This window comes from Pholcus phalangioides, unplaced genomic scaffold (genome assembly GCF_987345545.1).
Source record: "Pholcus phalangioides strain wild (caught in Gottingen) unplaced genomic scaffold, Ppha-v1.0 ptg000004l_1, whole genome shotgun sequence".
NCBI lineage: Eukaryota > Metazoa > Arthropoda > Arachnida > Araneae > Pholcidae > Pholcus > Pholcus phalangioides.
Genome location: NW_028301597.1, coordinates 46,795,471 through 46,809,894, shown reverse-complemented (window position 1 = coordinate 46,809,894; position 14,424 = coordinate 46,795,471). Strand labels below are relative to the sequence as shown.

Here is a 14,424-nt window from a genome sequence, read left to right as displayed (position 1 = left end):
CTTATAATACAATTTGTAAACTATGGAAATTATCTTCATCCCTGATTTTAATTCTTGAATTAAAGCTTTGTTGAAAAAACCAGAGATTTTTAGGAATTTCTAGGGAAAACGGAATTATATGAAAAAAGTGTGTTGTGTTATATCCGAGTTCTCCATCGACGTTGTAAGGCAGGTCGATTGACATTATTTTCTAGAAGAATCAGTCAAGACACCCCCCTTCCCCCTAATTATTGATGCTATAGCCGAGGTGATGTTGTAACCTAGTATAGCTCTATTTATGTTTCACATGAATAATATTTTGGCTATACAAAATTGCTGAAAAAAAAATTCATTAGGTGCCATAAGAAAATAAAAAAGGGCTATTTAAAGATAATTCTGTTATTTTCTCTCCCGTTCTGTATCAACAAGAGAAAACTGTTGATTTATTTGTTGATCGTAACTTGAGATTTGGGTCAACGATAAGCGAATCTAGACCAAAAACAAGCCGCTGTTGCAATTCCGTAATCGATCCAATAAGGGTTCGATTACGTGTATCTTCTTATTTTGGCTTAATTTCGCATTATTGGTGTCATTAACAACTGATACGAAAAAAAAATTTCGAGGTTTGATGCTATTTTGAAACTCTAATTCATGTCTCACACGAGAGAGAACGCGTCTTAAAATTTGCGAAAGTAAATTGATGTCCATATACCATTATTTTACAGAACAGCTATGTACACGTATTCACAAACAGAGAAAGTGACCTTCAAATAACAGACCTCATCTTCCAAGTAAAATTCAACAAACTGCTATTAGTTTTCTCCTGGCGGCGCCACTATATAGCGAGAAAGAAACCATCCAGAATAATCTCGACGTTTCTCGCGTTATGTTTGTACTCCTCCCTCTTGGCGATATGGCATCGCCAAACTACTGAAGCTGTCGCCAGACTTGCCACGTTTTGCCGTTAATTTGGCGAGATTTACAGAAAAATGCCTAATTTTCATTTTTACATAAGATAATACAAATAAATACAAATACAACGCCACAACAGGCAAAATGCCCAACGAGGTGGCTGAGAAAAAGATGCCCATAAAAATACGGATGTCATATATTTCAAAAATACAGCAACTCAATTAAAAATCAAATTAATAAAAATTATTAACAATGTATGCACGTGATAAAATATTATACAATGCCAATAAAGAATACTTATGGTTGTCTTATTCTAAGAATGGATAGCTTCTCGATTTACCCCAACATGTTTATCGTATTTCTTTTTAAACGTGTCAATTGTGTTACAATTAACTACCTCCGGGGGTAAGCTATTCCATTTATTAACATTAACTATTAGAGAAAAATTCCCTGCCACACCATAACCTCGCATTGTCCCTTACCAATCGATACTGGTGTCCCCTTGTAAAAGCTGTCGATTGGCGGTGTACTAAAAGTTCATGGTCCATCCTATCCATCCCGTTGAAAATTTTGAACACTTCGATCATATCTCCTCGACACCTGCGTTAATCCAATGTAAACATATTCAAAAAATGAAGTCTCTCTTCGGTCTCTAAAACCTTACAGCATACTCCAGTCCAGGACGAACTAAGCCTCGTGAAAGCGGAAGAATGACTTTGGGAGAACGCGAAGAGACCTTTTTGAAAATGAAACCGAGCATTCTATTCGTTTTTTTGACCACCGCTGAACAATGTTCAGAAAACCTAAGCCGCTCGTCAATGAGAATTCCCAAATCGGTGACCTAGTCGCATCCGGGATAGTGACACCATTCAACTCGTAAGAGAACCGTGGATTCCTCGAACCAAAATGACCGACCATGCACTTATCAACGCTAAACGTCATGCTCATTCATTTTCCCATGCTGCAATCCTGTTTAAGTTGGTCTGGAACACGTCCCTATCGCTTTGATTCCTGATTACTCCCATTAGCTTCACATCATCTGCGAATTTGCTAGTTATCCCATCGATACCCTAATCGAGTTTATCGATAAAAAGTGAAAAAAGTATGGAGCCATGAGGAACTCCACTTCTGACGCCTGCCCAACCAAAGAATTCCACCATAACTCGTTGCGACCTATCTCTTAACCACGATTCTATCCAATTCAGCAAGTTGCCCCCAATTCCAATCTCATGTAAACGCTTCAAGAGATTACCATGTTGAACCCGATCGAATGCCTTTTGGAAATCAACGTAAGCAACATCTGCATTTTTGCTCTTACCCAAAGCCTTAGTCACGTGATCATAGAAGCAAAGGAGCTATGACTATCTACAGATGAGAATGGCATAATAAGTGATAAATAAGGAGTATTTACATGCTTTTCTTAACAATTATGTTGCGGTTAGTATCAATATGCCTCACAATAAATATCTGGAAAGATATGTGATATTAGTTTTGACAAAAATTAAATAAAATTTGGCACTGGGCATGAAGAAACCCTGGGTTTTTTTAAAAAGCGCGATGATTTCGTATTTTTTACAAATAAATTGCTAAGAATTTCTCGAAATAAAACTTATGATTTTGAAGAAAAAAAATAGAAATATCCTTATTTTTTTTTGTAATGTTTGTGTGTTTTTGCCGAGTTCTTTTTCAAATATTTACAATTTACGTGAATCGGAAAACGGGAAAAAAAAGGAATTGGAATTTCAATAATTTCAACGATATATACATTTAAATATTTCTATTAATGTAATTACTTTCAATTTTTTTATATAGCAATATCACTTTACCTAATTCACTATTTTTTGCTTATAATCATAAATATTTTAATATTGGAATTTTGTAAGTGTCCCTAAAACCAAAGAAAAAACATTCCCTATTTAATAATTATATGAAATAGATTGAAAGGAAAATTTCGATTAATTTTTTTATTTATCATTATATAGTAGCTCAATGAGAAGTCGGTGTGGATTTTTTATCCACTGTAACCAGTGGCGTATTAACGGAAGGGCCGTCGAACAGGAATTCCAAATTGAAAATATTATAAATTACTCATGTAAACGAGAATTTTTGATAATCGGGCTCAAGAACACTCAAAAAAATCCCCAAACTTGTTAAACGGTCTTATACGTTTTAACATTTTTGAATGTCTCAGAACTTATACTACAGTAGAAATATATCATTAAAAATTAATTTAATCGGCGATTTATTTTAGGTTTTTGCACATAGTCTCAATTGCATATGCTATGGTGTGACAATACAATGTTTTACATATCGCCAGTTCTAATATAATGCAGCTTTTAGTTCATCAAGCGTACATCGTAGAGGAATGGTTCTAATTGAAAAAAAAAATACTCAGAATGAGTCCAGGAATCACTCTGTATCAGTTTAGAGAATGAAAATACAGTGTGTCATAAAATTAAAATATTTTAAATTTTTATACGATCCCTCTGTCTTCTAACTTCCAGTTGGAAAAATGTTGCCCCGCCTCTCCTGAGGCCAACAAAACAAGTTCTAGTTTCTAAGTGCAACATTCACTGAAATATTCAAATTCAAAAATCGGGAAAAGTTGGGAAACAGCAGCATAAATGAGGGAAAGGAGCGTTGCCCGGTAGTTTTTGCTCTTCTTACAAAACTATACTCAATTTTTGAATTCAAGTATCTTAGCGATTATTGCACTTAGAAACACAAAATGTATTCTGTTGGCCTCAGGAAAGACGGGGAAACAAATTGGCCATTTGACAGGGTATTATGCATAAACTCCGGTAATTTGCATGAGTTTATGAAACTTACCTAAGACCGAGACTTACCGAGACCTTTCTGCCATTAAACTAGATAAGTCTTACACGACGGAATTTTGAAAACGAGCGCCGAATATTTCAATGTTGGAAGAAAGAAAATGGAGCGTATTTCGCAGGACAGATGGTTAAACATTTTTTCTTCGGATTTAAAACTTGGAGATAGGAGCATATTTCGCAGAATATACAGGATGTCCTGTAAGTGCTAACTTTATCTTATCAACCGTCCGTCGTAGAGGTATGGTTCGATTTGAACAGTGTGTAACAAAATAAAAAAAATCTAAATTTCTATACGGTCCCCTTGTCCTCTCAAACTTCCAAAGTCGGTGCCCTGTGTCTCCTGAGACTAGCAAAAAAAAATTCTGTGTTTCTAAGAGCGATATTCACTGAGGTATATATAACTAAGAACTGCATATACATAAATGAGAGAAGGGAGCGTTGCCCGTTAGTTTATGGGGCTCTTTCAAAACTTTTTTTTTCCTCAAATTTGGAATTCAAATATTAAAAACGCTTCTCACTTGAAAACATGATTTATTTTGTTGGCCTCAGGAGAGACAGGGAAACATCTTTCTCATCGAAAATTAGAGAACGGGGTAACCATATGCGAATTTAGATTTTTTTTATATTTCATGACACTATTTTCAGTCTTGAAACTGGCACAAAATTTCAGAACGCATTTTGAAATTTTTTTTTTTTTCAAATTGAAACCATACATCTACGATGAACGGTTGACGAGATAAAGGTGGCATTAAGACTTACAGGACACCCTGTATGTTTATTTCAAAAAAATTTCAAAAATTAAAAGGAAAATTCATTATTAACACCTTGATAGTTTGAATAAAACAAACAGTTCAGTTCATAAAATGAGGTAAAAGATTGAGATTCGTTTCATCGACTCGATCTTACTTAAAATTCAATTTTTGTAATTTTTGTAATTCAATTTTTCTTTTTAAATTTTATCATTTATTTATGAAATAAATTTCAATATTTCCCCTCATTTTAAAACAAAACAGTATCTTTTACTTTGAATTCAAATACATTGATGTGATGCTGTCTTATCATATGCATCCAAGGGGGGTGTTTACACATTTTGTTTTTCTCAATACTTGAAAATTCGGAAAAAATAAGAATCAGAGCTACAGTCGACGCCGCTTATTATAATTAGATAATGTTATCATTCGGGTATTGTTATCGCTTTTGCAAAGAATGAGCGGATCAATATCATAAGGAAAATTCGTTTATAGTTATAAGGACTTTGGATAATGTGTATGTTATCAATTTTTTTTTCCGTCGAAAACTTTTTTTTTTGCGCATTCTGAAGCTTAGGTTGAACCAAACTTATTTTTTTCCTGTAAGTTATCGTTATCAGTGCTGCAAGACTATGCAGGAGGTGAGAAAGTGTTCTCTCCCTACTCTCCCTTGTTGACAAACATTTCCTTACTTAATGTCGTAATCGGTTCGTAGTGTTCACGGTGATCCATGTACCGGCTCCACACACGTATTTGCAATTGCCTTCTTATTATAGTGGAAGCAAATTTATGCCGAAAAAAATCTCCCTCACTTCTTGACCAGTTTCTTTCAATTGACCAGATTCAAACTTCGTTTTCCCTAGAGACTTTCCCAAGGGATCTATGAAACGTATTGTAAATTTTAAAAAATATCGTAATTCGTGATATACATTAAACAGTTTCAATCTAACGCTTCACAATGGCTGAATAACAAAAATGCAGGATTTTAGCCCAAAAGACAAAAAAGAAGTCCCGTTTTTGAATAGAATTTAAAAAAAAATGGAATGATTGAATATTTTCCAACCAATTATTTGGAAGAGAAAAACAGAGTTGCCCTGTTTCACCAATACACGTTAACTACGCATCCCGTTTGACCAAACGGGATTCATGGTCATAGTACTTGCAAACGGGTCCTTTTAAGATATAATTACCATTCGGTTATTGCAATCAGAAACCCCCCGAGTCCCGATGTGATCACATTAAGTGGCGTAGACTGTATATGAAGAACATTGTATTGGAGTAGCGTACATATACAATAGAAAATATGAGTAGAAAATCTAAAATAAATCAATGGTTAAGTAATATTTTTACTCAGAGCATAGTTTCTGAGACTTTTCAACCAACTCAAATGGTATGAGATCCCCCTCCCCGTCTCACCGAAGGCAGATGCAACGATATTAGTATACACACACAAAGAAATCGATATAAAATTGGTATCACATACCACGTGACACAGCAGTATTCTCGAACATGCGCGACATGAATGAATCCCTCTCACAAACTAGATATCCACAAGTTTTGAAATCCTTCGGTGAAGTGCTCGGAGAGTCTGACCTGGATCTACCTCTGTTCATTGCATACGTGAGAAAAAAATCTCGTTCGAGTCACACATGGTTCAACAAGAGCAGACTCTCAACGTGGACACGGTATTATATGCACAGTTCGTTCAAACCACAATATATAAACGCTTTCTTTCCCACAATAAGAAATCACAAAATCGAATTCACTCCTATAGTCTTCATAAAATAATAGATTGATAATACGTATATTGAAGACATGGCGTGAGCATGCACATGAATTTACATTCGGGGACAATCCCCCTCACATGAAAAAAAGCGGACGTTAAGTAGTTAGCAACAGTAGACAACGCTATAAAGTTCGAGACGTTAGACTTTGAGCCAAAGTCTGTCATTCCTCCCGCCGGGTGCTCAATGATGTAAAAAAAAAACACCATCTAATCCGCGAATCCACACACACGCATACTACACACACACACATAAATATAAATGCACGCATGCTCAAGGATTTCCATGTCAATTGAGAGAGAGAGATGAGTCAAGAGTTTAATCGGCAAAAAAATAAAAGTGCGGCTCGTGCATGGTGCGTGTGCGCGCGGCCCATTCGAAACATGAAGCGAACAGGTGTGCAAATAACGTCACACGGCCTCAGAGATTGTTGCCATGGCCTAATGATGATGATGGTGGTGCTCTGCTTCTCTTCTGGTTCACTTTTTTCTTTTCAGGTTCTTGTTTTATTTTTCATTTTTGAGAAATACTCCCATGATATATATATGTAAGTGTTGTGTCACATGTGACACGCACAAATGCCCGCACAACAGAACAAAAAATACATGCATACACACCCACCCACAGAAATAGTCGGTTGTAGAATTTCCTTATTTTTCTACGCACTTTAATTATACAAAAGCTGATATAATGAGGTTTTTTCCTCATATCGATGAAATGATTTTTTTTTCATTATTATTGTACGCAGCTGGTAGAAATAAATTCATGGATATAGGATCGATAATAATTCGATCACATTGCTATTACATGTACATTATGAAAATCATATCATTCAATCTAAATTTTATTTTTTGTACACGTCTGACGATAAGGCACACCGGGTTAAGTGGAACCCGATATGACTTGTAAAATATAGTTAGCTTCTGGGAATGATTTCTCGCGGATTTTTACTTTTGTGTACTTATACTCCATTTTCAGTAAAAATGCGCTCGAAATTTCGGTTTCCCAACTTGGAGTTGCGAATGCAAGCCGGTCTCCCATTCGAAAAAGTCTCTTCCCAGACTTTGGACATGATACTCATATAATATAAAAATCCAAGCATTTACTATCTTCACAAAATATGGAAGAAGATGGCATCATCAGCAAAAACGCGAAACTATCATAACTTTGAGAACGTAAGAAGATTGTGTTTTTAATTGGGTTGCTGTGCTTTTGAAATATATGACATCTTTTCCTCAGCCACCTCGTTGGGCATTTTGCCTGTTGTGGCGTTGTGTTTGTATTTGTATTTGTAAATACGTTGTGGCAGTGCATTTACTCCCACAACGTCTCGACATGTACCGATTCGTTAGAAATTCCGCAAAGGGATGCATAAGGCTTGCAGGTTAAGTTATATACATACATGCCAACCTTGGTACCATAGCAGCAAAGTTCGATCGACGGGAAAGCGGGGGGAGGAAGACCCCCAATTTTTTATCATCATGAACATTTTAAAAATTCAAATCAATTTTCTAGTTTTCTTCAATTTAACAACGACTATCGGTATTTTCGGAGCACTGACGAAAGTTTGAAAGAGTCTTTTGTTTAAGCTTGGGCACGTTTGCACGTGAATATTCCTCACGAAATCAAAAAATATTCTTAGATTTTTTTGGAACAGCACTGCTCTTCGTCGCCATCAGCATCCCTCTTCCACTTTCTTTGTGGAAACTTATCCATGAAAAATGTTATATGAAGTAATTTGTGATAAATTATTAAACTACGGCTCGTTCATTTTTTTCGTCTTTCGATTCAGCAATTAAAACGTACGCGGCATAAGGGCCCACGTGGGGATTAAACTTGCGCATGCGCGGAACAGCCAAACAAAGCAAACCTTTATTTACGACGACTATCAACAACAAGGTTGATTCACTTCATTTCAAATTCGGTTCGATATTTATTCTTTGGAGATGCGGTCTTCGCGTGACATCATGTTATTATCAGGATAATAGAATTCAGACAAATCTTCAATCCAAAACAAATAATTTTGAAAAAAAAAATCAAGTTTCCGTACTTTTTTTTTTTGCGATTTGCCGTAATTCCGTATTTTATGCTAGAAATCCGTAGGAACAACTGACATTTCGTAGTAGTTTTGCAATTATGGGTTAAGTAGTAGTAAAAATGTACTTGGTAAGAATATAAGAATATTTCATTTGGAGAAGTTAGGTCTTTTTATCACGTTGCTCTTATTATTTCAAGTGTTTCTGAAAGTTCGAAGTGGCCTAATATCGATATTTCGGTGTCAATTTCTTCCGTTCTTATTATTTTTATGTCATTTTAATATAACGTGCATATACTCGTATATAAGCCAAGGTTTTTTGTTGAAAAATTTGTTCCTTTAGGAAGGTCGGCTTATCACGGGTGAATTTTTAGGGGAAAATGTCTCCTAAGACCTCCACTTTACCAAATCGCATAGCTACATTACCTCCACACGGCTAGCTTAAAGATCCGTGACGTCAACGGACTACTTTGGATGACGTCACTAATCAGTAGAGTAATTTTGTAGCTTCAGATGCGTTACTAATCGGTAGATATATTTTTTTAGTTAGGATCAAACCCACAGAACCGATAATGTTTGAAGCCTAAGCAAAAAAAAAAAAAAGCGCCGTTAATTTTGATACCCGGTGGACTAACGTTGATTTTACAGCGTTTAACAGTGAACATTAGCGATACTTTTAAAGATTATTTAAGGAATTTATGGACAGAACGAATATGAGTTCCGAAGATAAAGAAACAACAAAAACCGGTGCCTTACCCGACATTGGCCTAGGTGTGCCAGTGGGTTCACGAGGCGCGAAATATTCTGTTCCCACCGAATCATCATCAAGTCCTTTAAACAGTGTTGCATCACGATGGACGGAACTGAAGATGACACCCTGAAGTGACGACGCCACAGTTGAAGATGAAAAACGAAAAGATGCCACATTATATGATGACTTGGCTTACGACGTAGAGAACATAAACTGACATTTTCCCTCTCTAAAATGAGCTGGTTTTTTGGGGGGATTGGCTTACATACGGGTTTTCAATTTATTGAGGTTTAGGTGGTTCTGAATTGCGTTTTCTTTCTTTGGACTGGGGCGAGTGGAACCGAATGAATTTACGCTAATCCTGTACCTACTTGCATTGGCTTTATCAACTGTGGTACAAAAACTGAAGAGGAATAAAGCTTCTGAATTAGTACTAACGTCATCTATAGATCAAAAAATGAGTGTCGAGAAATACAAGAACAGAGCTTCTCACAGAAATAATGTCAAAAACATAATGTCAAGGTGCAAAGGATGTTTACTAGGTTATTGTTAACCTTACAAATAAAAAGTCAGTAAAGATGTTCGCTGGGCAAGTGACTGAAATTAGGACTGGTATATGTAGAAGCAAAATTTGCAAAAAGAATTGACGATTACAATTACCTTCTAATGGGCCTGAATTGAGGACCTTGTTATATGTACCATTGCAAGTGTTATTAGTTAAATGAAGTTCTGGAATTTTTACCACTTTTAAAGTTTGGCAGACTGTGAAAATTCCCATTTCCTCTTCTTATTTGCCTCACAGGGTGGTTATAGATAAACTGGCACTACTAACAAGTATGTACCGACCATTTTGATGGAGGTATTGTGGTGAAACTTTGTATGTGAGATATGTGGACCATGCGGAAAAGAAAGATTCAATAAATAAAATACTTCAATTTCTGACCACCATGTGAAAGAGTGGCGATTTTTTTTAATCGCAGCTGTCTCTATCCCGTGGTCCGAGTAACATATATACCAAGTTTCGATGAAATACGTCCATCACAACGGGCGCTACATAGGTCAGTTTTATTCAAATGATATTACTCAGCTTACGCATTACACAACAGGTTGCTACATTACTTCGATGTAGCACCTATTGTGGGGACACATTTAATTGAAACTTGGTATATACGTTATTTGGATCATGGGAAAAAGATAACAGCAATAAAATGCGCCATTTTTTCAATCGGTGGTCAAAAACCGAACTATTTTTTATGAAATCTTTCTTTTTCCCCTCCATGGTCTATATCCTATATTTATCACGTTTCATCAAAATACCTCCATCAAAATTGGGGCTACAATACGTCTGAGTAGCGTCAGTCTATTTATAACCACCCTGTATAATGTCGGTTAATGATTAAGAAGGATTTTTACAATGAGAATTTTATGTGTACTAAGGTGATTAGCTAGCTTTGTATTTTAAAAATAACGTAGAGTTTGGGCTTTTTATCCTTAAAATGTATACAGTCGAATCAAATTATAACGAACTCCAAGAGACCGGAGAAATCACTCCGTTATAGCGAAATTTCGTTATAAAGGAATTCCAGGTTCTTGCAAAGTTCCTAAGTGAACTTATCTAGGGGATTAGAAAAGTGTTCGTTAAAACGAGATTTTCGCTGTAATGGTATTCGTTAAAACGGGATTCAAATATATTTTCCTTTTGTTTACTCTTTCATTTATCATAATCATTTTATGGATGATTTCGAAGCACGATCGGCCATAGGTTCCACTTGTCCCCCCCACTCATCGAGGCAAGTGGAACCCATTGCAACCCAAAAGTAAATAATAATAAATCATCGTGAAAAGGGGACACGAAATTAATGTATGAACTCCAGCACTCTGTCACCAGACTTATCCCGTTGCTGATATCTCTTACAGCCCAGCTTCGAGGATGATTCTGGAACCAAGTGTGTCTACCTAACAGTACGAGAGAGTATCTAGTGTTGTGCGTGAATTTTTTAGTGCAAGGGTAATGATTGAATAATTGTATCGTTGAAGGCCTGCCGTTCTCTGTGGCGAGACTTTTTAGCGGGAAGATCAACTCCCATTTACGCCTCGAAGTTTGGTACCACAGACAACCAACACTGTGGCAATGGTGGGGTCCGAACCCGAGTCCGTCAGAAGAAGTGGATAATGAAGAAGATAATATTAAAACATTAGGAGAACAAAGCACAAATTTGAATTATTCCGACATTTTTCTGCGCGGAAGTAACAAATGTTGTCTCAGAGAAATTGTAAAGTCGTCTCTCATTTCAGGAGAAGCCTTTTTTGCACGATCAAGAAAATGAACGAGACGCGATACTTTTCCACTAAAAATTTCAGTCATCGCGCTGATCACTTTCTACGCAACCAAAGATCCTTTTTCTCATTTCCAGGAATTCCCAGGAATAAAAGACGATAAGAAAAGAATCAGCGCAGCCACCGGCTTCAGACTCCAATCACTTCGAACGATTCTCGACACGTAAAAAATCCTTCGTTTCCAAGATTGTTTCTTTTTTGTTTCTTTTCTCGCAAAAAATTAGATTCTTTCCCTTACATTTGTGACTGATCAAAAATTCGAATTTCTTTCCAATCATTTTTTTTTCTTTCCAATCAATTTTTTAAAGAGGAAAATAAAAACATTTCGATTCTGTTCTGAATTTAGATGTTATGAGATTTCAGTTTTTTGTGTGACATTTAGTTTTTATTTTCTATTCTTGCGTTGAGAAAGATTACGTGTTAAACAAAATGTCCGGCATCTTATATATAAATGTGAAAGTATGTACAGGGTGGGTAAAAAGTCCGTAGAAACTTTAAATATTCATAAAATCCGGAAAAATAACCGAAATAAAAAACGGTTTGTAGGGTTAGCATCACTAGGTCACTGGAATTTTTTTAAGACGAAAAAAAAAAAAAAACAACACAAAAAACCGTCGATAGGTAGCGCGGACGTACACAAAAAAAATATATGCAAATAGCGAACAGACTGCCTCCTGTTTATTACAACAGTATGTGTTCCACATGACCACCACCACCACCACCACAGGGGATGACACATTGCAGGCGAGTCACGAATCCAGCAACGGCAGAGAGCAGCAGGTCCACATACATCGTTTAGAACGGTGAACTGGATGTGGATTAGGAGAGCAAGTTCTTATAACCGTCTCATTTGTATATTTCCATCGTAGTCGCTCGTACCAGCGCCACCCATCGGCTGTTTTTTTTTTTTTTTGGTTATTTATTTTTTTCTTGTCTTAAAAAAATTCCCGTGATCTAGCGATCTAACCCTGCAAACCGTTATTTATTTTGGCTACTTTTCTGGTTTGTGAATTGTTTAAAGTTTCGACGGACTTTTTGCCTACCCTGTATGTCTGTATGTATGTTTGTTTATTATACAAATCTACAATTTTCGACCGATTATCGCCAAATTTCGCATATATATATATACATACCAAACAGGACCGGGATTGAACCGCAGGCTCCTTTAAAAGCTCGTCAGAGTTGGGCAAGTGCCCTTAATGGGCGAAGAACCGACGGGCAACACCGTTTCCTGCGCCCCAACAGTCACTTTCGAAATGTTTACTTCGGTTGTCGTGGTTCCCTAACAGTGCGTTTCAGACATGCACAGCCTTTACAATGGTAATGGTTTGTCACTTCTTTGATGCTGCCAGTTCATTCCTTTATAATGGTTTGTCACTTTTCCAACCCCCCCCCCCCCTCCAGTAATAGAAGAAAACGCCGCCAGCGCCGAGTATTACAGCTTGTATGTAATAATAAAGAAAAAATGATACCTTTAAATGACTGTGAAATCATAACATTGGAAGTGTCGGGTTTATTAGAATAAAGTGAATATGAACTTGAAACATTGTCACTGAGTTACACATCACTTTAGTGGGACGTGACATCTTCCCAGATAACTCAAGTCACTTCAGCGACCTGGGACGCTGTTCAGATTACTGAAGTGGCCTGTGGCACATTTTCACTTCAGTTAATAGACCCGCATCAAGTTTACAGACCTTTCAAGTGATCTGAGCACGAGCACATACACAGATGACTCAAGTGACCCGCTGTGCAGCTCCATGTCACTTAAACTGTCCGCAGCACATTCTGAGATCACTTGAATGACCCACAGCGCATTTACATATGACTCACGTAACCTCGGGCAGGCAGTTGTTCCAGACCACTTAAGTCGCCGGCGGCACATTCTCACTTCCATTTCTGTGTGTGCGGTGCATATCCAGATCCCTTAGGTGAAACGCGGCACATTTACAATTCACTCTAGTGTCTTGCCGCACTTTTCCAGATCACTCAAGTGGCCCGCGACACGTTTTCAAACCAGTGAAGTGGCCCGCACTCTCAAAAAGGTTGAGAGTGCGGCGTATGATGTAAACTATACAATATGAATATAAACCAATAAAATATTAATATAGACCATAGGTTTCTAACCTTTTTTGTCCCATCGCCCCTTCTTCAGAAATTTTTCTCTCCCATTGCCCCCCAACGCAATCTAACCCATAGGACCCTATGTTATACCCGTAGCTTCTACCGCCCCCTGGAATATTCCATCGCCTCCATTTTCATGAGAATGATTCATTTTTCTTTTCCTCTCACTGTAGTGCCTAGTGAACATCTTTGCACGGTCCTTTTTGCATGTGCTGTCTGCAGTCTTTGTATTTATTTTGCTGCCATGCGGCAGTGTGCTCATAGTGACGGCTCTCGTCACGAAGTCACCGATACGGATTCCACCGGCGGCACAGCTGGTGGTCGACTGAAGTCGGTTTCCTGTGGTTTCTAACTTCGAGGCGCGAATGAGTGCTGATCTCCCCGTTAAACAGTGTCGCCACAGAGAGTATCATTCCTACCTACAACGGTACAAATATTAAGACCTTTCACTTTAACTAATATATTGAAAAATAGATGGTGGCACTAAAAATTCACGTAAAACATTAGATACGCACTCAAAACGTTAGGTATGGAAGCATGCACTTCTCATTCCGTAGTAAATTACCCATGCGTAGTGGTGGTCGGTCGGAGTTGCTTTTCAAACTTCGAGCCACCAATGCGAGTCGATCTCACTTTCAAAAAAGTCTCTCCACAGAGAGCAATCAGGCCTACAACGTTTACAAAATCCACGCATGACACAAGCAAAAACAACCAGCAAACTTGTCCGCTTCCGAATTTGGAAGACCGATGACAGCATTCCATAGAACAAACGTCACGATAGGCTCAAAACACATATGCACACATTCTTGTTAAAAATTCTGTACAGAAATATATCAACGAAGTGTATTTGCGGTTTAGTAGTAGTAAATTGCCCATGGCGATTGACCGGAGTTATGCTCGGTTTGAAAAAAAGCCTTTG

The 14,424-nt window shown here is 37.3% G+C and overlaps 1 protein-coding gene across 2 annotated transcripts in view; it reads right to left on the bottom strand.

Moving 5' to 3' along the window:
• Positions 1-14,424, bottom strand: part of LOC149087721 (uncharacterized) — a 468,106-nt gene that overhangs the window by 269,843 nt on the left and 183,839 nt on the right. Inside the window, exon 1 of one of the 2 annotated variants that reach the window (XM_089231604.1) lies at positions 5,958-6,524. The exons of the other annotated variant lie outside the window; for it this stretch is intronic. Within the exon in view, the coding sequence (XP_089087730.1) occupies positions 5,958-6,087 (130 nt within the window). The 5' untranslated portion in view covers positions 6,088-6,524. Of the gene's footprint in view, positions 1-5,957; positions 6,525-14,424 lie in introns of those variants that run through there. 2 annotated transcript variants of the gene reach the window in all.